Here is a 24,011-nt window from a genome sequence, read left to right on the forward strand (position 1 = left end):
ATTTTTTGAGATAGGAAATTTGGGTTTTCATGAGCTGTATGCCAAAATCATCAATAAGAAAAGCAATAAAAGGCTTGAACTACTTCAGTTGTGTGTATTTGAATCTAAAATATATGAAAGTCTAATGTTTATCAGTACATTACAGAAAATAATGAACTTTATCACAATATGCTAATTTTTTGAGAAGATCCTGTATATGTATGTGTAGCTTTATACTGGTTGAGAGAAGTTAGGTAGGCACATGGAACTCTATCAGCTAAAACCAGCTATACCAGATTCAGGAAAGTTTGGACCTGCCCTAATAATCCATGTGCTGCACCCTCTACATGGATTTAACACACCTAATGCCAAGCGCATTGTTGTTTATCGTTACAGCATTCAGTTTTCATTTTGTTAGCAGTTCATTACAGCTTTTATGGCAGTCATGCTACTTAGTATCCCTTCATACAAAGGGAAAACATCTTGTTGCCTTAATGAAACCTAAGCCAAGACTTGTACTTAGAGTACAATAAGGGTGTGAAACCACTTTTTTTTGTTCTTCTTGCTGCTGGTTGCATCTTAGTTACAGTACTTCATTTCCTGTCCTAGCCGTGGGTGTAACCAAGAATGGGAAGTGAGAGGAAGTGTCCCAAAGAAGCTGTGAAGATATTCCCATTATGAAAAAATGAGGAAGGTTAGCATTTCTCAGGTTTTATTGTCGACTATGCTCCTTTTCACGAGATTTACCTCGTGGATGTCACTGAGAAATGATATGTTGGGAGATCTTGCTAATAGTGACGTAGGCAGCAAAAAACCTGGGAAGGTTAGACTATCCAAAACAAAAAAGAAAAATAGATTTTTAATTCCAGGAATTTTTTTCCCTGTGTCCATACCCTGTTCTCTAATCTGGATGCCATGGTCATGTGACCACATAACATTGTAAACAACTGGCTTACTGACTGCTGCACTGTTGCAGATGACTTTTTCTGGCATATCCAAGGAGGAGGTTCCACAGCACCAACTGAGCTACTCTCTGTGCAAACAATAGGGAAATACTGTACAGTGTATGCATGACTTGCCATCCATACCACAACTTTAGAACTACAACTTTGCATGCAATACATGAATAGTGTATATGTAATTCTGTATTTTTGCCATAAATGAGCTTTATTCAGATATATACCCTTTTCTTTTTTCCCCCCAGCGTCCTTGCCGTTTATTATTATGACACTGGTAAATAGACCATACCAAAGGGGATTCTATTGTGATGATGAATCAATTAAATATCCATATCGAGAAGACACTATAACTCATAGTTTGATGGCTGGCGTCACCATTTCCTGCACAGTTATAATTGTAAGTATTTATAGGTTCCTTTTGAAAGTTTACAAACTGCGGTTTTCCTGAAAACTTTATTTTAAAAGTGCAGTAAAATATGTCATAGACTTTATGATGCATACTCGTATTTTGCAAAGCGTGCTGGATCGTTCAGTCTGAAATTAACAATGCCTGTATTATCATTATTCATTTATAAAGCACCAACCTATTCCATGGTGCTGCACAGAGCAAAAACAAATATGGGGAACACTGAACAGTGTTCTCCCCAGAAATTTTTTCCAGCTGGGTGGCACGAAAAAGTAGCCAGGTGGGGTGCGAGCTGCGACGGGGGGATGCAGGGCTGATGCAACTCTGCTTACAGTATGAGGAGGAGAATGAGGAGTCAAGCCAGGTGCTCCTCAAAATTAGCCAGGTGAAGCATCTGTCTTAAAGTGAATGGGAACCCATATTTAAATAAAAAAGTCACATACTCCCCTTAGGAGAGGGAGGCTCTGGGTCCCATAGAGTGTCACCTCTCCTCTCCCGGTCCCCACTGTTGCGCTGGCTCCCCCGTAGCGGTATTCGACCGTTTCGGTCAAATACCGCTGTCTCCTGGCCGAAGGGAGGCTTCGGAAATGCTTCAGGAGTCTGAGTGCTCCTGATGACGGGCCGCTCTACACTGCGCGCGTGCGAGCGCCCTCTGACTCACTTGCACATACGCAGTGTGGAGCCGCCTGTCTTCGGGAGGACTCTGCTCCCGAAGACTCCTGAAGTCCCCTCGGCCGGGGATGTGAGCGGAGGAGCCAGCGCAGCACTGGGGGCACCGGGAGAGGAGAGGGAAGGCTCATTAGGACCGAGCCTTCCCTCTCCTTAGGTGAGTATCTGACTTTTTATATGGGTTCCCATTAGCTTTAAAGAGCCTGGGAAGAACACTGCAAATGGGTGTTACAGTTGCATTTCATACTGGGGAGACTGGTTTGGACAGCATGATGGTGTATGGGCATCATCGTGGCGTAGTGGTTAGCACTCTTTCCTTGCAGCGCTGGGTCCCCCGTTTGAATCCCAGCCAGGGCACTATCTGCAAGAAGTTTGTATGTTCTCTGTGTCTGTGTGGGTTTTCTCCAGGCACTCTGGTTTCCTCCCACATCCCAAAATCACACAGATAAGTTAATTGGCTCCCCCCTAAATTGGCCCTAGACTAGAAAACATACACTACACCAGGGGTCCCCACTGCCGGTCCGTTGGCAGTTTTCAACCGGCTGCGGCGGGTCTGTCATCTCGCCCCTCCCCCCTCTGCGGCCGCTGCTCCTGTTAGCTTATGAGCGGACGGCCGCTTCCTTGTATTCCCCCGCAGCCGCTCTCCTCTTAACAGCATCGCCTATTCAGCAGCGCATCTTGCAGCTGCTGTAAGGAGGGAAGGAAGCAATGGAGCGGCTTCCAGTAGCGGCGATATGCATCGCCGTTACCATGGGAACCGCTGCCCTGCTTCTTTCCCTCCTTACAGCAGCCGCAAGACGCGCTGCTGAATAGGCGATGCTGATGAGAGGAGAGCGGCTGCGGGGGAATACAAGGAAGAAAGCGGCCGCCCACTCATAAGCTAACAGGAGCAGCGGCCGCAGAGGGGGGAGGGGCGAGATGACAGACCCGCCGCGGCCCGGGGGGGGAAGGAGGGGCACCGCCTACCCCATACTAGGGCACTATGCTAGCTATGTACTGGGCACTATGCTAGCTATGTACTGGGCACTATGCTAGCTATGTACTGGGCACTATGCTAACTATATACTGGGCACTATGCTAGCTATATACTGGGCACTGTGCTAGTATAGCTATATACTGGGCACTATGCTAGCTATATACTGGGCACTATGCTAGCTATATACTGGGCACTATGCTAGCTATATACTGGGCAATATGCTAGCTATATACTGGGCACTATGCTAGCTATATACTGGGCACGATACTAGCTATACTGGGCACTACCTACCCATACTGGGCACTATACTAGCTATACTGGGCACTACCTACCTATACTGGGACTATACTAGCCATACTGGGGCAACTAAACTCCCTTTACTGGGGCAACTATGCTAGCTATGCCGCCGCACCCCAGCCCCCGTAACCCGCTGCGCATGACACTGTCCACTAGGTCGCGCGCAGCGATGACTTTTGCTATCGTGCCCCAGCTGAGCGCTGATTGATAGCAGGCTATGGAGCGCTCCTGCCTGCAGTTTACAGCAGTGACATTTGCTAGCTACGCAAGTGCATGCCAACAGGCGGGCAGGGTTTCAAAACACCCGGGCAGCCCACCCACCTAATTAAGCCTGGAGAGAACACTGCTGTAATTCAAACAATGGTATACACAAAATGGACATTGGTACATGGTAATTGCAGTGACAAATGTAACATAGTGATGAAAATGTATCTCAAGAGCCAAGACAAAAGGGTGAGAGAGGCTAGCCCTTGCAAGCTTACAATCTGACACATGCTTGGAAACGTCCTCACTTTCACACGGGAGGCTGATGGCCTCAATTGCTGCCTGTCAGCTGCTCTGGTCCACCAGTTGGGCACTTGCTAGCATTCTAGAGAGCCCCCCTATTAATGAATGTGAGTGCAACAGTACACACCATGCATTTTTCCATCAAATTGATGGTTACATAGATTATTTCTGACAGGTCTGATCTGATTTCCGATCATTTTGCTGATCGATTTTTTTTATTTTTTTTATCACCTCTATACAAAATCAATCAGAAATCAGGTTGGACCTGTCAGAAATTGTCGATTTAATGGACAATCTGATGGAAAATTGCATGGTGTGTACGTGGCAATAGTTTTCAGCTGGCTGGATTAGAAAGAGAAGGATAAGGCTGGCCATGCACTGGTTGATATGACTAACAAATAGATCCCTCTACAATCGTTATCTGAGAGGGATCTTTCTCCCTCCACACATTAATAGTAGAACAAATGAGTTTAAAATTGATTTGTTGGAGGAGCAAAAGACAGATGCTCCTGCTCTGGCCAAAGAGACTTGCAGAGCACATGCATACAGAACTGACCTTCATTGGATGTTTGCCATTGCTGAAAACACATACATTGCAGCTGGCAGAGGTGGGTGTTTTTTTTAGAATAAATAGACGGGACATATTTAAATAATAGTGGGCAGTAGGCACTTTCTCTTCCTTATTCAAACACGCCATCATCATACCACTTATCAAAAAACCCTCTCTTGATCCAAATTCTCTAATTACCATCCTGTCTCGCTCCTCCCCTTTGCTTCTAAACTGCTGGAATGTCACATCCATTCAGAATTGTCTGCTTTTCTCTCTTCCAACTCCTTACTTAACCCCTTTCAATCTGGATTCCGCACACACCATTCCACTGACACTGTCCTCACTAAAGTTGCTAATGACCTACTGGTAGTTAGATCCAAAGGCCAGTTCTCCATTCTAATACTCCTTGACCTTTCCTCTGCCTTTGACACGGTTGATCATGCTCTGCTTCTCCAGACGCTGTAATCTTTAGGAATCAAGGGCCTAGCACATTCCTGGATCTCCTCTTATCTCTCTGGACGCTCTTACACTGTCTCCTTCTCTAACACTAATTCCTCCCCACACCAACTGTCTATTGGTGTACCTCAAGGCTCTGTTCTTGGGCCACTTCTTTTCTCAATCTACACTCGTGGCCTGGAACATCTAATTAACTCTTTTGGTTTCCAGTATCACCTCTATGCGGAAGATACCCAAATCTATCTCTCAGCCCCTGACTTTTCCTCACTACTATCCAGAGTCCCAGACTGTCTGTGCCGTTTCTGCATTCATGTCCTCCCGCTGCCTCAAACTCAACATGAGTAAAACAGAAATTGTTTTTTTTTGTTTTTTGTTTTTTTTTTCTCCACCATCACAATCTACACCCCCACCAATTGCAACTATAACTGTAGACCACACCCCAATAACCTTGACCTCTAAGGCCTGCTGCTTGGGGGTTATGCTTGATTTAGAGCTCTCCTTTAAACCTCACATTGCCGCACTAACCACCGCCTGCTATTTCCAGTTTAAAAATATATTCCGGATCAGTCCTTTCCTCACACAAGAGGCCACCAAAATGCTTGTACAAGCCTTAATCATATCTCGTCTAGACTACTGCAACACCCTGCTTTGTGGTCTACCAAAAAAGGCTAGCACCTCTCCAATCCCATCTAAATGCAGCTGCCTGGCCCATTCACCTTTCCACACACTCCACTGATGCAGCCCCCTGTGCTGTTCCCTCCACTGGCTACCCATTACCCAGAGGATCCCGTTCAAACTCCTGACTAACATACAAAGCCCTTCACGAGTTGTCCCCTCCATGCATCTCCTCACTAATCTCTAGATATTGTCCCTCCCGCAACCTTCGCTCCTCCCAAGAAATTCTCCTGGCCTCTAAGCTGATCAACTCCTCGCATGCTCGCATCCAGGACTTTACACAAGCATCACCCCTCATTTGGAACTCTCTTCCACAGCCTGTACGTCATGCTCCAAACCTAGACATTTTCAAACGCTCACTTAAAACACACCTTTTCAGGCAAGCTTATAACATTATTTTTTTTTTATTTTTTTTAGCCCATTTACTTATCTGTTCAGTGTAATCCGAGGCAAAGGCTCACTGCCTCATCCATTCCCCCCACGTCTCCTTACCTAGTGTTTCTCCCACTACCCTTTAGATTGTAAGCTCGCAAGCGCGGGGTCATCCTTCTAACGTTTACTGTTTTTATTGCAATATTTGTGCTGCTTGAGACTGCTGTATATTTTTAGTTGTACCTACCGGTATGTTCCCTGTGTTGTCTTACTGTGTTTTGTAAAGCGCTGCGGAATATGTTGGCACTATATAAATAAATAATAATAGTGTCTGTCTTATGAGAGAAGTTTTTAGCAGACAGCACTGTATTCTAATCAGGATAGCACATAAAATACACAGATCTGTCAGTTCCAAACCTCTCCTAAAGGTGGCCACACACGATACAATACAATGATCCGATTTTACGGCAATTCGATAACGATCGTATCTCCCGAAAAAATCCAAAGCTTTTTTTTTTCATTCGACTGAAATATCCGATCGGATTTCCAGCTTTCTTTGATTTTTATGCCAAATATTTTTCTTCAATCTTTCTAAAGATTGTATGGTGTGTGTTAGATTGTCAATTTATTAATATACACACCCTAGCAATTTTGTCAGTTTCCAATCATTTTTATGATAATTGGGGAAAAATTGAACATAGGTGTGTGGTACATTGGTCAGATTTTTGAAATGTTACAATCAGTGAGAAAAATTGATTGCAATTCTTAAATTGAACAGATATTTAAAAAATTGTATGGTGTGTGGCCACCTTAAGGCAGATAAGGCTAGTAAACCATTTGCCCAGTTGGCCTAGAATCTTAATGGTTTCTTACTTTCTTAGTTACAAAAAAAAAACAAAAAAAAAAAGCAAACCATTTTCACTGCACATATATTGCTGTTTATTTCACTGCTGTATTTATTGCTTTTTTGCAGATCACTTCTGGAGAGATGTATATGGTATTTTCAAAGCGCCTGTACTCTCGCTCAGAGTGCAATAACTATGTTGCTGCCCTTTACAAGGTGATTGGTACTTTCCTATTTGGTGCCTCTGTCAGCCAGTCCCTCACAGATCTAGCGAAGTACATGATAGGCCGGCCACGTCCTAATTTTCTGGCTGTGTGTAACCCTGACTGGAAAACTGTCAACTGCTCCGGATACGTCACCGAATTCGTATGCCGTGGCAGTCATTCCAATGTTACAGAATCAAGGTAAGATGCTGAAGCAGAGACATTTCTGTTTGCACAAGCATATAGTTAATACAATATACTTGCCAGTAGATTGTTATTGGAGGCTGCCATCTTGACCTATCTTAAAGCGTACCTGAAGTAAAGAAAAAGTTAGATATTTACCACAGTAATGGGAAGCCTCTATCTGTGTTGCCCAACCCTGTCCTCAAGGCCTACCAACAGTTCATGTTTTGTGGAAATCTACAGTTAGTTAATCAGCTCTGCTGAGACGATAATTACCCCACTGGTGAATGTGTGTGGTTTCCTGCAAAACACGTACTGTTGTTGGATCTTGACAGGGTTGGGGAGCTCTGCTCTAGTCTAGATGGTCCAGGGGATTCCTCTCACAGCCCTTTGTTGCAATGCATGGTCCCTGTAAACCTATTTGACAAAAGCTTGTGGTTATGCTTCTACCCGCGGACAAGCTTTTGGGTTGGGCATATTTTCATACATAGAACAACAATATGCTTGTGCACAGAAGAATAAAGCAGTGCAAAAATGGCTTCATTCTACTGGGCATGTGCTAACCTTGCCAGCCCATGCACAATCCAGTTGTGTTCATCCATGACTAAGAGCATGACCAGAAGATGAAGAGGGACCATGTGGTGGCTGGGTTTTACTAAGATCTGAGAAGCCTCTGGACCAATCTGGGGCTTCCGTCTACTAATGTAAGTGTTACTCCTCCCACCTCACTTCAGGTTTGCTGTAGAAATGCTAATTTTGTGGCTGCAGTGCTGATCACATGGGTACAATTCTTAAGTCACTCTCCTGGAACTAGTATCCAGATGAGGAATGTTACCACTTGATCTGTATTCTTGCTTCATGTAAGTGTGTTAGAAAATAGTCCATCCATCTCCTAAGATGCTAAACAGCTACCAGGGCTGTGGAGTCGGTACAAAAATCATCCAACTCCTTAGTTTGTGAATCCTCCGACTCCAGTTACCCAAAATGGCTTGACTCCGACTCCTTAGTCTAATACTTACTAAGGCTGTGGATTTGGTACAAAAATCATCCGACTCAGACTCCCGACTCCTCAGTTCATGAAACAATGACTCCAACTCAGACTCCACAGCCCTGACAGCTACTACTAGTGCTATCCAATGCAGCTGCTAAGAACTATGTAACACTAGAGCAGCAGCATTTTAGTGCGTACTGCATTGGGTAACATTTGTAGCAGCTGAGTCTCTTGTGTGGCGAGGCTCTTGTTGGCAGCTTCTTTGTTTGTTTTTAGAATGTGACATGAATGTACTGTGATAAGACAGCTCTTGGGAAGCAGAACTTCCTGGCTGGGATGATGTTTGGGGGACTTTAGTTATTTTATTTTTAACCATTTATATTGTGTTTCAGGCTGTCATTTTATTCTGGACACTCTTCTTTTGGAATGTACTGCATGCTGTTCTTGTCGGTAAGTAGGTTTACCATCCACTGTGGATTACTTTTTCGTATTTTTTGTTTTGTTTTTGAACATACAAATTTTGAGTTTGTTACAACCAGACATTTTGAATCCGGATGATACCATTATATTGGCCAACTTGAAAGAATTAGGAGAAAGCTTTGAGCTATTCAGCCTTCATCAGACTAATCCTGTATACTGACAAGTTGTTGGATCACACAGCTATATCTATGCTATGTCACTTGTCTTCAGTTTGTCAACCTGCATAAATTATAACACTGTATTTCTTTAAGTCTAGCTTAAAGAGAACCCAAGGTGGTTTCTAAGAATATTTGCACACAGAAGCTGGGTCTGCCTATACAGCCCAGCCTCTGTTGCTATGTGGTGTGTCCCCCAGGCCCCCCCCCCTTCCTGCGATCTGTTATGCCCCCATAAATCACAGCCGTGCAGTTTTTACCTATGTAGTGTCACTCTCACCGCTCCCCCCCCCCCCCCCCCCGCCTCCTGCATAGCTCCGGAGCTATGCAGGAGGCGGAGGGAGCGGCGAGAGTGACACTACATAGGTAAACACAGCCCGCTGCGTGTCGACAGTGTGGCTGTGATTTATGGTGGCATAGCAGAGTTCAGGGTGGGCCTGGGGGGACACTACATAGCAACAGAGGCTGGGCTGTATAAGTAGACCCAGCCTCTGTGTGCGAATATCATTCATAGAAACCACCTCGGGTTCTCTTTAAAGGGCAACTGAAGATAGAGGTATATGGAGGCTGCCATATGTATTTCCTTTTAAGCAATACCAGTTGCCTGGCAGCCCTGCTGATCCTCTGCCTCTGCGATTTGCGATCAGAATCAAATCGCAGGCTAGTGGAAAAAGGCCCTAAGCAAGGTATTTAGCCTCTCTACCATGAATTCCACTGCTATAATACGAAAGCCACCACTATGTAAAATAAATGTGTTTGCTAAATACTTTGTTGAGTAATATTGCTATCATGCCACTTTTGAAAATGACTAACCAATTAAATTTTGTACTCTGGAATAAAAGTTCTACCCCTATATCTTTAGCTTTCAGTGGTTTGTTAAAGGGAAACAAAGTGAACCAGGGATGGTTTACTAGCACTTTTTTTTTTATACTTACCCAGAGCTTCCTCCTGCCCCATGAGTCCCTTGCTTTCCTCCTTGGCCCCTCCGTTAAGCCGGCATGACTCCCAGTAATCCGGGCAGTCGCGGCTATCTGTGCATACGCAGCTTGGCAGTGCGTGCACCCCACATCGCGCTTCCATGCCAGGGGACAGGAGCACGCCGGCGCAGAAGGCCTTGACTGGCGGCGACTGACCGGATTACCGGCAGTGGTAGTGCCAAAATGGAGGGGACGTTGGCGAGGGACTCAACGCTGCTCATAGGGCTTGAGGACGCCCAGAGTAAGTATAACTTAAGCCTAGTGAACCATCTCTGGTACACTTTGAGAAAAAGATTTTAACTTGCCATTTTCCAGCCCCCTGGACTCCTACTGTGCCCACTGTGTCCTCCTGATCACCTCCAGGCAGTGGCGGCAACCCCTGCAAAGCTGGGTTGTTGATGCCCTTCGTCGACTACTGCGCACACGCGGCCCCTAGCCAACCACACCCTGGTCGCACTCCTGTCATTGGGAGCATTCTGCGCAGTAGCGAAAACCGCATACTGCAAATGTGCAGAATGCTCCCGGCCATGTACGCGGGGGTCGCTGCCACTGCCCAGATGGGATTAGGAGGGGGGGGGGGGGTGGAAGAAACCCCAGGTAAGATGCATTTCTTTTTCACTTTAAAGCTAGTCATGTAATTATTTTTAAACCTGCAACAGGCAGCAGAGTCCCCTCCTAGCATATTTAGCAGGTTTGCCTTTGTGCTGAATTTTAGGGAAATGCAGAAATTACCCTGGAGCTTCCCAATTTTTTTAATTCCACCATGCTGTTTACATTGTTTGCATTTGCAACAACTGGAGCTTCTTAAAATGTCCTGCCTGGAGGAACCCCTTTAGGGATCAGTAACAGTTCAACACTATTCTAAAAAAGAAAAGAAAAGGTTTGGGCTGAAGTGATGGTAGGTTAGAATCATGGTCAGGTTGTTGTGGCTGTCTGAGTTTCCACCGTGGCTTCCCTCACTCCCTGTGCTTCGTGATCACAGATGAGGACCTACTGAGCAATAAAAATCTGTCTTTATTTTTCCCAAATTGTTTTCTTATATTGGAAACTGTCATTGAGTTAGAAAGTGAAGAGAAATATCAATCACCTAGTACTAAGGTTGCAATAGTGCCAGTGTCAGTGGTTTTCGCCATTTTCATACAATCTATATACAGTATAAAATCGGACGTGTGCGCCCTGCCATCACTCAAACGCAATGATCAATGTCAACTGTGTGTGTGCCCCATCTCTCAAATGCCTTGAAGGATTTCAACAAAACTTTGTACACAGATCCCTTAATACCAGGAAAAATATGTTTTGGGGTTTTCACGCTCTACCCCGCCCCCCCCCCCCCCCCCCACCCCCATTGGGAAAAAATGTAAGAGGCTGCCAATCTCAAATTAATAAAGCCCCCAAACCTGGTAGAGTTAGTCACTTGGTAACAGGTTAAAAATTCAGGGAAAGTGGGTGGAGCGTAAAACAGCCAATCAAATTTCAGCCATTCAATTTACACGAGAAAATGTAAACGGCACCCATTAGTATTATATACTGTATAGGCTCCCTATCTCCTTTTTCTACACAGCCATTCTTACTGTTAATGGCAGGTTTCTCAAGCTTGGCACATTTGCTCACTGGGTGACTGGGATAAATATTCATGAAAGTGGGCGGAGCCTACAACAGCCAATCAAAATTCAAAAGTCTGTCACAACCTTGGCCATAAAATCCCCATTAGATGTTCCCTTTAACCTCTTGAGGACTGCAGTGTTAATCCCCCCCCCCCCCCCCCCCCAGTGACCAGGCCATTTTATGTAAAATGGGCCACTGCAGCTTTAAGGCCAAGCTGCAGGACCACACAACACAGCACACAAGTGATTCCCCGCCCCCCCCCCCTTTTCTCCCCACCAACAGAGCTCTCTGTTGTTGGGGTCTGATCGCCCCCATCGGCGTGACGTGGTCAGCAAGCGGTTAAGGCAGGGCTTTTCAACCCTGTCCTCAAGTACCACCAACAGTGCATGTTTTGTGGAAATGCACAGAGGTAGTTAATCAGCTCTGCTGAGACACTAATTACCTCACCTGTGAATGTTTGTGGTTTTCTGCAAAACATGTACTGTTGGTGATACTTGAGGACAGGGTTGAAAAGCCCTGCCTTAACCACTTGAGGACCCACCCTTTACCCCCCCCCCCTTAAGGACCAGCGCTGTTTTAGCTGATCTGTGCTGGGTGGGCTGTGCAGCCCCCAGCACAGATCAGGGTGCAGGCAGAGCGACCAGATCGCCCCCCTTTTTTCCCCACTAGGGGGATGATGTGCTGGGGGGGGGGTCTGATCGCTCCTGCCTTGCCTGGGTGTTGCGGGGGGGGGGGGCACCTCAAAGCCCCCCTTCGCGGCGAAATTCCCCCCCTCCCTCTCATCCCTGTCCCCCCTGGAAAGCTGGGCTGCACAGGACGCTATCCGTCCTGTGCAGCCAGTGACAGGCTGTCCCCTGTCACATGGCGGCGATCGCCGGCCGCTGATTGGCCGGGGATCGCCGATCTGCCTTACGGCTGCTGCGCAGCAGCGCCGTACAATGTAAACAAAGCGGATTATTTCCGCTTGTGTTTACATTTAGCCTGCGAGCCGCGATCGGCGGCCCGCAGGCTATTCACGGAGCCCCCCCCCCCCCCCCCCCGCCGTGAATTGACAGGAAGCAGCCGCTCGCGCGAGCGGCTGCTTCCTGATTAATTAGCCTGCAGCCGGCGACGCAGAACTGCGTCGCTGGTCCTGCAGCTGCCACTTTGCCGATGCGCGGTATGAGTGCGCGGTCGGCAAGTGGTTAAAGGAACAGTATGATGAAAAGTGTTGCAGTAACAGCTCACCTGGGGAAATTAAAGGGGAATACAGTAGCTCTTATTTGTAGAAAGTCCAACAAGGTGAATGCTTGCCCCCACATTCAGATGGTCACATGTCACCCTGTCTGAATTCAGAGTTAGTAACAATAGATACGTTTGCAGTCCTTTTTACCATGAACTTGGTGTCATTTTTTTTTTTTTTTATTTCTTGTGCAGTTATATGTCCAGGCCAGATTGCGGGGAAAATGGGCTCGTCTCCTCAGGCCCACTGTGCAGTTCTTCCTCCTGTCCTTTGCTCTGTATGTTGGATATACACGTGTGTCTGATTACAAACATCACTGGAGTGACGTGCTGGTGGGGCTGCTACAAGGGGCCCTCATTGCTGTACTCACAGTAAGTTTCCTCTTATTCTTTCTTGTTCAGAAACCTCAATAGTGATTATACTGCACACGTTACATAACATGATATGACAAAAGCACGCAAGGAAAAATGTATGGTACTTATCCGTTAGCCGAGCGCACCCTCTAGGTGGCGATAATTACTATTCCTCCTCCAGGCCGGCATGGATAGTAGGGAAAGATGTAACTCTGCTGGAGTTCTATCGCCACCTAGAGGATGCGCCCGGCTAACGGATAAGTACCAAATGTTTAATGAAAAGTTTGTAGCGATAAAATCTGTTAATATGTAGTAGTGTGTTGATTAACATTTTTTATTTTTTTTAAACTGTACTTATTCCATGACAAAAATGATTCCCCTCATTTGTACTGCTTACTCAGTGTTAAATCCCATCTGCCTTTTATTATGTAGGATCCCCTTGTGCTATCAGAACGGCACTGATCCTCTGAGGCATGGGCTCAAAATAACCTTTATGCTTTCTGTTACCATTGTGGTAGTTACTAACTACTGCATCCCAGGAACATGCCGACGCCCTGTTTGGGAGTCATCAAGCCATAATATTTCCTGCTTTCACCTTATCACTTTTAAGAGCGGAGTGTTCCTTTGCTATCTTAAGGTATCTCACTGCATCATAGTAGCATTGTAATGAGGGCAATTAAATTCCACCTGTAGGTGGTTTTAGTGTTGTGGATGATCAGTGTATTTTTTTTCTCTTTTTATAGGTACGCTACATCTCGGATTTCTTCAAAGTCAGACCACCCCTTCAGTGTACCAAGGATCCTCTTGAGACTAAGCCCAGTCTCCAGCTGTGTGAAACTGAGCAGAATCACTTTGGATACCTGGGAGGATCATGAGACTATCAAACCAATCTGCACCAACAATATTGTGGTGTACTCCCAGGCCAATGTCAGCTGGCCACTGAAAGGGACTATTGGACTGAACTGGCGGGTTTCTACTGGTCAAAACACGCTAAATGTTTTGAGGGTTTTTGTTATGATTTTTTGTGTGCGCATTTTTTTTAGCACAAAAGCCAAAGTAACTTTTTATATAAATTAATGTATGAAGAGATATCAAGTAATGTTGGTATCTCTATTTGGAATGTTTATAAGAATGAATGTCTGTATGTTAGTTATGCAGAGTGAGTGAGACTGGAGTTCTGTGTGCAATATGAACAGGTGTGTGTGTATACCAGATTGATATATTGTGAATGTCCCAGCTCCCGTCCAGCCTGTGGTTGGCATGAGTTGGGTATTGTAGACCGTGGAGAGAACCATTTCTGCTCTCCTCTTCTGCATTGTACATTCATGTAATGGAGGAGGGGAGAGGATGCTACGCTGCAGCTATGCCCACTTATTCCTAGGTTGAATAGGAGTGTGACTTGCATTTAAACCACTGCTTTATACCTCTCCATTTTCAAAAAATATAATCGGAACCTATGGAGCTGTGGGGAGAGGTTAAAGGAAAAGAAGCGCCTTAACACTCTTGTATATATTTAGATTATTGGGTTGAACTGTGTAAGTATTTTACCCTGTGTTTGGGGGCTGTAAATAAAGCAATCACCACATCCTCATTTGGCTGTAATGGGTTTCACATTTTTGTGTTTAGTATCCCTGTGTTTTTCTCCCCCTATTGCTGTGCTTTCATTTTATGATTCTTTTTATAAATCAGACCCTTGTGTGTAATTTTTCCCTGGTGCCTGCCTGACACTGCACTGTTTGGACTCATGTCACTCTGTATCCCTGTCCTTCCCATTTCCCGCTGTGAGCAGTTTCTCACCCTTCTTGATTTGCTGTATGATGCTAGTTTTGTGAGGTGATAAGGTAGCCTCATTACTGCAGGAAACCTGTTCTGCCAGTGAGTCATTAATAACCACACATGCATTGGGCAGGCACAGAGTTTCTTTTGTAATCATTTTAATATGTATATGGCTAAATAAATTGCAGCTGCAGGCAACACCCTGCTTTCATTTTTATTTTTTAAAGTGACAATTGTTTAGTGTCTAGTTGCAAATCGGAAGATCACCAGATGAAACAGGCCATGGTGGGATGAGGCTTTTATCTGCATACTAGGTATTTGTATGAGTAGGATATTAAAAAAATGGCAAGATTTTTTTTTTCTTTATGTAATTGGTGTGGCATATGATGGAAAGAAGGGATGGTCCTTGAGATGCTAGTTTTGAGTTGATGCTAATATTATGCAAAATTATGCTGCTGCATTTGATGGTCCATTTCCAAGTTTTTTTTTTTATATTTGCATTAACTTAGAATTTTTTATTTCTTTTCCATGCATTAACAGGTAATGTTGAGTGGAGCAGTATAGTAGCACTACTGTTATATAGCAATTTCTATCTTAAATTTTTGTTTCATTCATGAAGTTAACATACTAAAAATTAATTCTTTAAGTGAATTAAATCAAAGTATTAAATATCATGAAATTCTGACATTTATGTAGAGATAGTTATGCCACCAAGGTTGGGGACTTTACTGCACATGACTCTATCAGTCAAACCAGCAGGAGCTCCACAAAACAAATACAAATCTACTAATATAATACCTTGTGAAGTACAAGTAAACAATTTGAGTTAAAAAAAAAGATGTGAAATCCATGTATAAACCAAATGTATTGTAAACGTTTGATTCTTCAAAGTAGCCAGCTGTGGTAGATAGAACTGCAAAACACACTTATGACATTGAAATCAACCAATCTTCAGAAAGTTCTTCATGGCACTGTTGCAAAAGTTCTCTTAACTCTTCTATCCAGCTTAACACAAACCTACTTGATGGGGTTTGTCTGGAGACTGTGCTGGCTACTTCATGGGTACTGTCTTACCATCTTGTTCTTTTTTTTTTTTTTTTTCCTAAGGAAGGTCTGGCATAGTTTGGGTTAATGTTTTTGGTCAATATCTTGCTGTAGGTTAAACCTCTGACCAATTAGGAGCACACTGGAGGGTACTGCATGGGCGTACGAGAGGAATTGGCGCGGGAGACTTGGGCGCAGAATACAGCCGTTATATGGCTGATCCTGCTGCTGCACAAGTTCCGGCCAAGTTAAATACTATTCCCCCTCCAGGCCGCCTTGGATGGTGGGGAATGAAATAATTTGGCTTCCAGCAATTGCTGGAAGCCGAATTATTGTGTTTTAAAAGCATCTTCGAAGTTACTCCCTGTGCGCCCAAGTCTCCTGCGCTGGATTCACTGTGTTCGCTGCATAGTGCTGCAGAATGCTGTGGTAGCGATTTTTTTTTGTTTGTTCACGGTGCCTCTCACTCTGTACAGGTTACAGACCCTGGCTCAAGCAAGACAACCCCATACCATCATGCCTCCTCCTCCATGTTTGACAGTTCATTAACCTACCCTTTCCCCTATTCACTGATGTGCTAAAATTATGCCGGATTAAATAAGTGTCAGATTTTGACTTCCCTGTCCGCAACACCTGCTTCTAGTCTTAAGTAGTCTATTGCCTGTTTTCATAGCCCAGGCAAGCCACTTTTTCTTATTCACTTTCTCTTGTTCCGATATCTCAGCAATGGGTTTCTTTCTGCAGACTGACTTGTCAGACATGCATTTCAGTCTTCTCTTGAAGCTGGGTCTACACGGAGCGATGTGTCTTATCAATTGAGCCTCTGATGCGGCTCGATTGATCAGATCCGATCTCGCCGCGGCCAATTCCCTGCTCGTTCCCCACAAGTGGACAATGGCAGGGAATTGAGCGGAAGATAAGCGGCGCCGGCGGGGAAGAGGGAGGATCGAATCCGACGCGTGAGCAGGGATGCGGCAGAGTCTATTCGACGGCTAATCGAGCCGCCGGATTGCTCCGTGTAGCTTAGGCTTTACAGTTAAAACTGAGACTTGTTTACCACAACTAGCTTAAAGCTGTGGTCCTGTGAGCCACCTATCACACAAGCTGTTGACTTGCAGCAACGTATCTTCTGATGCTGTTGTGGATTTGTGTGTGCCAGACCTCTTCTTGTGAAAGGTTTGAGTGCCTTTTGATTGTGAAGGATACAGTACTCACGGACACCTTGACATTATTGGCAATTTCTCTGTAAGAAAGACTTAAACTTTTTGATGATGGTCTATCTCCTGTTGTTGTACTGTATTTTTCACACCATCCTTATAGCAACATACTACTTGCTGCAGTATCATGATCAAATACTGCTCAAAATGTGTTCCAACAATACATTATTGCATACAGAAGAAAAAGTTGGGGCACATGTAGATATTAGCAGCAGCAGGTGTGATCAAGCTCTATTGCTGCAGAACAGCTGTAAATGTTAACCCATTTCTTGTTCCCTGTTAACAGGCCATTTTGTATAATTCTGAATTGTATTTTATTTTCCAGTTTATAGTGGCTTACCTTTATTTGTAAAGACCAGATGTACAGGCAGATTATTATTTAACCATTGGCAGTTCACTACTTACCTTTGTAACATTTCAAGCTATTTATTGGACTTTAATTTCAATAAAAAATTTGGGGTGTTTGAAAACGCTTGACCTATAGTGTATATACTTTTGTTCACATAGGGTTTTGGTAATCATTTACTTAAAGCGGATCCGAGATGAAAAACGAACTATAACAAGTAACTTGTCTATATATCTTATCTAAAGTTTAGATGGTTTACACAGCAAAACTAGCTGCAAACAGTTTTAATAGAATATGATTATTTATTCCTGTGATACAATGACAGCCGCCATGTTTGTAAATATTACACAGAGGCAGGCTTATCTGTATCTTGAGCCATCAACCTAATCCCTTCTCCTCCTCCCTCCTCCCCTCTGCCTCTGAAATCAATGGCTAGTAACACCTCCCCCTCCTCCTGCCCAGACTGAGCTCCCATGAGCCCTTGCTACTGTCTGAAAGTGCCTTGGCTCTCTGAAAACCTGTGGGCGTGGCTTTTTTAGTTTCTAGGCAATTAGAGTATTAAAACAAAAAAGTATTTGGCTTGAGGAATGCCCTATAAACAATAGGAAAGGAACACAATGTGTAAAAGTTCACCTCGGATCCACTTTAAAGGAATTCCAAGGTCACATAAGGGTATAAAACATTACTTACATGGGACGACTTCCAGTCCCTAGAAGTCTCTCTGGTCCCGCAGTCAGACTCATAAGGGTCGGCGTCTTCTGAGCGGTGGCAAGCGCTGCTATAGGTACCATGAGTGCAAGCAGCGCACACAAGCTGCCCACCCAATATGTCTGAGATCATTACAACAGGACCCTTGCGAAAGACTGAACTGCTGCAAGGGACCAGAGACTCTTTGGGACTGGAAGAAGCTCCAGGTAAGTAAAGCTTTATACCCTTATGTGGCCTTGGTGTTCCTTTATAGGGAAACGAAGGTGAGATGGCTTTTAAACATTGCCTGGCTGTCTTGCTGATCTTCTGCTTGTAGCCATAGACCCTGAACAAGCATGCAGATCAGATGACAAATCTGACAAGATTTGCTGCGTACTTGTTTAAGGAGTGTGATTTAGACCCTATGACCAGAAAGATCAGCAGCATTGCCAGACAACTGGTATTGTTGAAAAAGAAATAAATATGGCAGCTTCTATAGATCTTGCACCTCGGATTCTTTTTAAAAGACAACTGAGGTGACATGATGAGATAGATGTGTATGTACAGGGCCAATCACACAAATGAGTATGCTGTGTTCCTTTTATTTATTTCTCTGCCTGAAAGTGTTAAAAATCAGGTATGCAAGTGACAGTTTCTGTCCGGGTCGAACTATAGCGTAAGGCCTGGTTCACATTAGCGTTCCCTGTCCGGATCTGCCTGATCGGATCCGGACCGTATACTGCACAAACGGAACATACGTTCTGCATAGCAATGCAAAGGCTATGCGGACGTTCACACGCGTCTGTTCCGTACAGTACGGAGCCGGATCCGGACTCCGGACACTTTTCCAACATGCGCTATTTTTTGGTCCGGCTCATCCGGCCCACGCACCCGGACCGGAGCCTGACTGCACCATCCGGATAAAGAAAACCAATGGGAAACTGAAGCACAGAACACACTGGAGACCACACCGGACGTTCTACCCCACTTCCTATGAGGATTTATAGCGGCCATTTCGGATGGGGACACATGGGCCCAGCATATCTGGAGTGGAGCAGCAGTGACACACGTGCTGGAGCTGTTTTTGGCAGTATGTCGGAGGTGGAGGTGAAGCCTACAGCGGAGGACCTGATTCTACGGGTGCACCTTCTGCAGACCCCAACAAATTTTAAGGTATTTTTGTTCCCCCCCCCCCCCCCCCCCCCCCCCACACGGATCCAGATGGCAGCCTGAAGCAGTCCTGATGCAAACGGTCCGGATCGGAACCGTATGGTTCCAATCCGCATCAGGTCCTGATACGATCCGGATCCGGTCCGTTTGCATGCCAAAACGCAAGTGTGAACGGGGCCTAACCCTCACTGATGAGGAATTACAGCTATAAAACACTTTCCAGTCACTAAATGGCTACTGAGAGCAGGAAAGAGAGAGATAGTCAGTAGTTCATAGATTAGAGCTCTGGCATACGTCAATGAAGGTGTCATTGAGCAGAGACAATGGAACAGTAAAAACTCTGTTCCATTTAAACTACATTTAAATATAAAATAAAGCTGTGTAGTTTATCTTAAAAAATCCTTTTTAGGAGGAGGATAGATAGAATGGTTTATTTCATCCGTTTATTTTCACCTCGGATGTCCTTTAAGGCAACTTGATTTATAGTGTTCTAATATTCTTTTGATACAAATGGCAATACAGGTAGTCTGCAACTTAAAGGGAACCTTAACCGTGGTTAAAAAAAAAAAAAAAGTTTCACTTACCTGGGGCTTTCCCAAGCCTCCTGCAGCCATCCTGTGCCCCCTCAGCTCCTCCAGTGTTTTCCGGTTCCCCGCCTTAGTTTCATTTTTGGCCGACTGCCAGTCGTCTTCCTGCAACACGTCCTATTCTTCCGCATTCCCCGACGGAAAGTGCCGTAAAGCACGTCCATGGAACGCATGCCCCGCCGTAAAGCGCGTCCGAATGAAGCACTTTACGTCTGGGAATGTGGAAGAATAGGACGTGTTGCAGGGCGCCGACAACGAAGCCGCGGCGGGGCACCGGAGGAAACTGGAGGAGCTGCGCTGGCACAGGACGGCTGCAGGAGGCTTGGGAAAGCCCCAAGTAAGTGAAACTTTTTTTTTTTTTGTTTTTACCACGGTTAAGGTTCCCTTTAAAGAACATACGAGGTGACGTGACATGATAGTACAGTGCCTAGCACACAAATAACTATGCTGTGTTCCTTTATTTTCTCTGCTTGAAACAGTTAATCAGGTATGCAAGTGACAGTTTCTGCCTGGGTCATACTATAGCATAACCCTCACTGATAAGGAATTACAGCCATAAAACATTTTCCTGTCAGAAAATGGCTTCTGAGAGCAGGAAAGTGATAAAAAGGGTCAATAATTTATAGATTTGAGCTCTGAATACTTCAATGAAGGTGTCATTGAGCAGAGACAATGAAACAGTAAAAACTAGATTTAAATCTAAAATAAACAAAAGTTTGCTTTCTTAAAACAGAAATAATTTGCGATAATTCAGGTTGGAGTGAGCTTGAGATGTCTCTCAGTGCAACACTGCTGAATATGCAAATTAACCATTGTACCCTTAGAAGCTAAACACACCTCCAGAACCGCTGGAATGCAATGATGTGTCAGCTTGTTAATTTGTACAGAGCCATAATAATCCAACATGCATACAGACTGTTTCGGATTGTTTGATCCTCATCAGTGCATGCCATGGATTAATTTGGCTCTATGCCGTAGGGCTTGTAACACCGAGAGGCACAGACAAATCTAAAATAAAACTGTGGGGTGTCTTAAAAAAGAAGTCACTTTTAGGAGACAGAGGATGGATACAATAGTTTTTCTCATCAGTTTATTTTCACCTTGGATGTCCTTTAAGAATACCTGACTTATAAATGACCCACCAATATGCATATCCTGAAAATGTGAAATTTGATGCTGTGGGAATAAGTAAAAAATAAAATAAAAAGTCAGCAAAAACCTTGTAGTTTTTGAGACTATATATTAAAAAATAAAAGAAAAATAGTTAAGCCAGTAGAATGACATTCTGCTGCGGTATACTGAGGGTACAGGGGGACAGAGGTGGCACAGAGGGTGAAGCTGAAGGCACGGAGGGACATAGAGGTACAGGGGACAGAGATGGCACAGTGTTGACAAGTCCTCGTCTCATTTGTGTGTAAGCAACACTGTATTCAGATTAAAATTGTTTTTTTTTAATGTTATAGGAAATGGGGAGTCATCTAGTTCAAAAATCACCTTTTCTTTTGAATTTGGCCTTGTTTTGGCAATTGAGAAGCAGAAAATCAGCAGTCTTTATACATTTTATTTGAACTGTCAAAGTGAAGCCTTGGAATAGCTTGACTAGTCGGATAAAGGCATGCTTCATGAAACAGGATTCTATAATAAGATTCCTTATTACAGGTATGAAAATATACACATGTGGTTTTGAGCTTACTAGGAAGGAATGTCCTAATTTCTAGCCTATAAAGAATTATGCAGGCATGAGGAAGATTTAGCTTTCTTTGTATCTATTTACCTTTTGAATCTCTCAGGATGTTCTTACAGACTTTTCCAGCTAGATTATACTACAATATATGCCCACTCAATATCAGTTTGTGCTGAGCAATTTTTCGGATGCGTGAAACCAATCTTTCCGTACCTCTTACCTAACACTAACCTTCCGTTCTCTACTGAACACTAACCTACCCCTGTCCTATGCCTAACACTACTCCACCCAATCCCCGCCCCCCTTTCCTCTGCTTAGCAGAATCCAATATAGAAGAGGACACCCAATATAGTGTAATATGCACTGGCAAAGTGAATTTCTGAAAGTAAGTAGAAGTATACTCACAAACTAGTGTTACCTCCTAGGTAACCACTGTAAATGCAGGTGAAGAGATTAGACCTGTCCCCACTCAGGATTATGAAGTCGCTCTATGTAGATCAGGAAAGAAAAGTGGGTATGTCACCCCTCCACCCGGGGTGGACTTGATTGTGACGCAAAGCAAACAGAGGCACCAACAGGATAAAAAGTAATACAAATCTTAAAATTGCTATGGAGGCAGTGGTGGACTTACCTCGCAGAAGCAGACACAGGAACTGTCAATTTCAAAACAAATGTAAATGTATTGGCATACTCCAAAAACAAGGTTGCAATGCATTTTGCAGGTTTGAGAGGCGCTGAACCCCGGGTGGACCAGTCATATCTTTAGCATCAGCATATTAACCACTTGAGAACCGTGGGCTTCGACACCTGGTGACCAGGCTATTTGCCACTGCAGCTTTAAGGTTTCCCTGCAGGACCGTACAACTAGGCACACAAGTGATTTTCCCCCCCTTTTCTGCCCACCAACAGAGCTTTCTTGTTTTTTAAAATTTTTTTAATATAAATCTATGTTAATTTTCTAACCCTCCCTTTTTCCCGCTGCCAGCCTATGACAGCGATCGGCTGTCATAGACATCACCCTACGAGAGCCGATCTCTCTTGACTCCCCCAGGGGGACAGCCGTGTCACACAGCTGTCCCCAGTACAGCACTGCCTTGGATCGCAGCGCTGTACATTGTAAATAGACGGCATCTAACAGTCATCTTGCGGTGATTGCCGCTGGGAGACTGTTTGATGGAGCGGAGCTCCGTCATTCTTGTGGAGATGCACGATTTCCTGTAAAACCCAGCCCCAGGACTTGACGCCAGTTGGCGTTAGACGGTCCTGGGGCTGCTGCTGTGTTCACGCCCATCCGCGTGATGTGGTTATTGGGGAGCTGCTATACAGGCACAAACAGGTTGTAGAAAACCCTTTTTTCCTGAACTGGGGCTTTAAAGCCTCTTATTTTTAAAATGCACATTGTGGAAAATTTGAATTAATTAGAAATCGAAATTGTTTTCTGATTCTTGTATTTCCCCCAAGCTGCTACAACTCTGAGGCGGAATAGCATAAAACGCCACCCAGGAGTTTGCCTGCAGCAGGATGAGTCGTCTTTCGGCTTCACCCTGCGCAGAAATCTGATCGCGTCCATTTGAAATGTACACCGCTAGCTGGAAGCACACACGTGCCAGCTCCATGCTTGCTGGAGGATTTCCTGGTCAAATTACTTCATATTACTATTTTTTACAGGGAAAATTTCCCAGAAACTGCTGCATCTATAATGAAATTTGAGTGATGCCAATGAAAAATGTGGATTGGTAAACTAGATTTTCTGTATAGTTTTTTGCTTTTGTATTTTAAGGACTTATGGTATCACGCTTTGTAATGCTTTTAACTGTAACCTGGTGTAGTGGAGCACACTCCTGCATTATTTAGTATTTATATAGCGTCAACATCTTCCACATTGCTTTACAGAGCACAGTATATAATCTTACTGTCCCTCACAGGAATTCACAATCTAATGCCTACCATAGTCAGGTGTCCATCATAGTCTAGTGCCAATTAACTTATCTGTATGATTTGGGGATGTGGGAGGTAACCAGAGAGCCCAGATGAAACCCACACATACATGGGGAGGACATACAAACTCCATGCAGATAGTGTCCTGGCTGGCAAGAGTGCTATCCACTATGCCTTCCCCAGCATTAAACTGGCAGGTCCTCCTGAAAAAAATGGCCTAAAAGTGCACATTACCTATACAATTTAGTGCATGATTGACCTGCCAATCGATCAGATGAGTTGATGCCATTGATTGTTTAATCAATCTGTTTTTGTGGATCCGTTTCATTTGAAATTATTGGATTGGTTACATTTTTTTTATCCCGTTTATGGGCCCAATTTATTATTTCCTTCCAATCACAATTATTGAATTGGTAGGTCGATTCTTTGCTAAATTTTTAGTTAATGTGCACCTTTAGATTACAAGAGGTACATAAGACTGACTACAGTAGGGAATACAGTGCGAGTCTCAGCTGAGGGCTAGTTAAAGGAATCCTGACGTGAGGGATATGGTGGCTAAATATTTTTTTCCATTTTAAACAATACCAGTTCCCTGGCTGTCCTGCTGTTTGTTTTTGGCTGCAGTAGTATTTGGATCACACTCCTGAAACAATCGTGCAGGTAATCCAGTCAGACTTCAGTCAGAAACATCTGATCTGCATAT

The 24,011-nt window shown here is 44.3% G+C and overlaps 1 protein-coding gene across 1 annotated transcript in view; it reads left to right on the forward strand.

The window, feature by feature from the left end:
• PLPP2 (phospholipid phosphatase 2) overlaps nucleotides 1-17,366 on the forward strand; it is a 56,787-nt gene extending 39,421 nt beyond the window's left edge. The window contains exons 2-6 of the mRNA XM_068234076.1: nucleotides 1,184-1,335; nucleotides 6,820-7,094; nucleotides 8,460-8,517; nucleotides 12,701-12,877; nucleotides 13,603-17,366. Coding sequence (XP_068090177.1) covers nucleotides 1,184-1,335; nucleotides 6,820-7,094; nucleotides 8,460-8,517; nucleotides 12,701-12,877; nucleotides 13,603-13,734 — 794 coding nt within the window. The 3' untranslated portion in view covers nucleotides 13,735-17,366. The remainder of the gene's footprint in view (nucleotides 1-1,183; nucleotides 1,336-6,819; nucleotides 7,095-8,459; nucleotides 8,518-12,700; nucleotides 12,878-13,602) is intronic.
• The last annotated feature ends 6,645 nt before the right edge of the window (nucleotides 17,367-24,011 follow it).

This window comes from Hyperolius riggenbachi, chromosome 1 (assembly GCF_040937935.1).
Source record: "Hyperolius riggenbachi isolate aHypRig1 chromosome 1, aHypRig1.pri, whole genome shotgun sequence".
NCBI lineage: Eukaryota > Metazoa > Chordata > Amphibia > Anura > Hyperoliidae > Hyperolius > Hyperolius riggenbachi.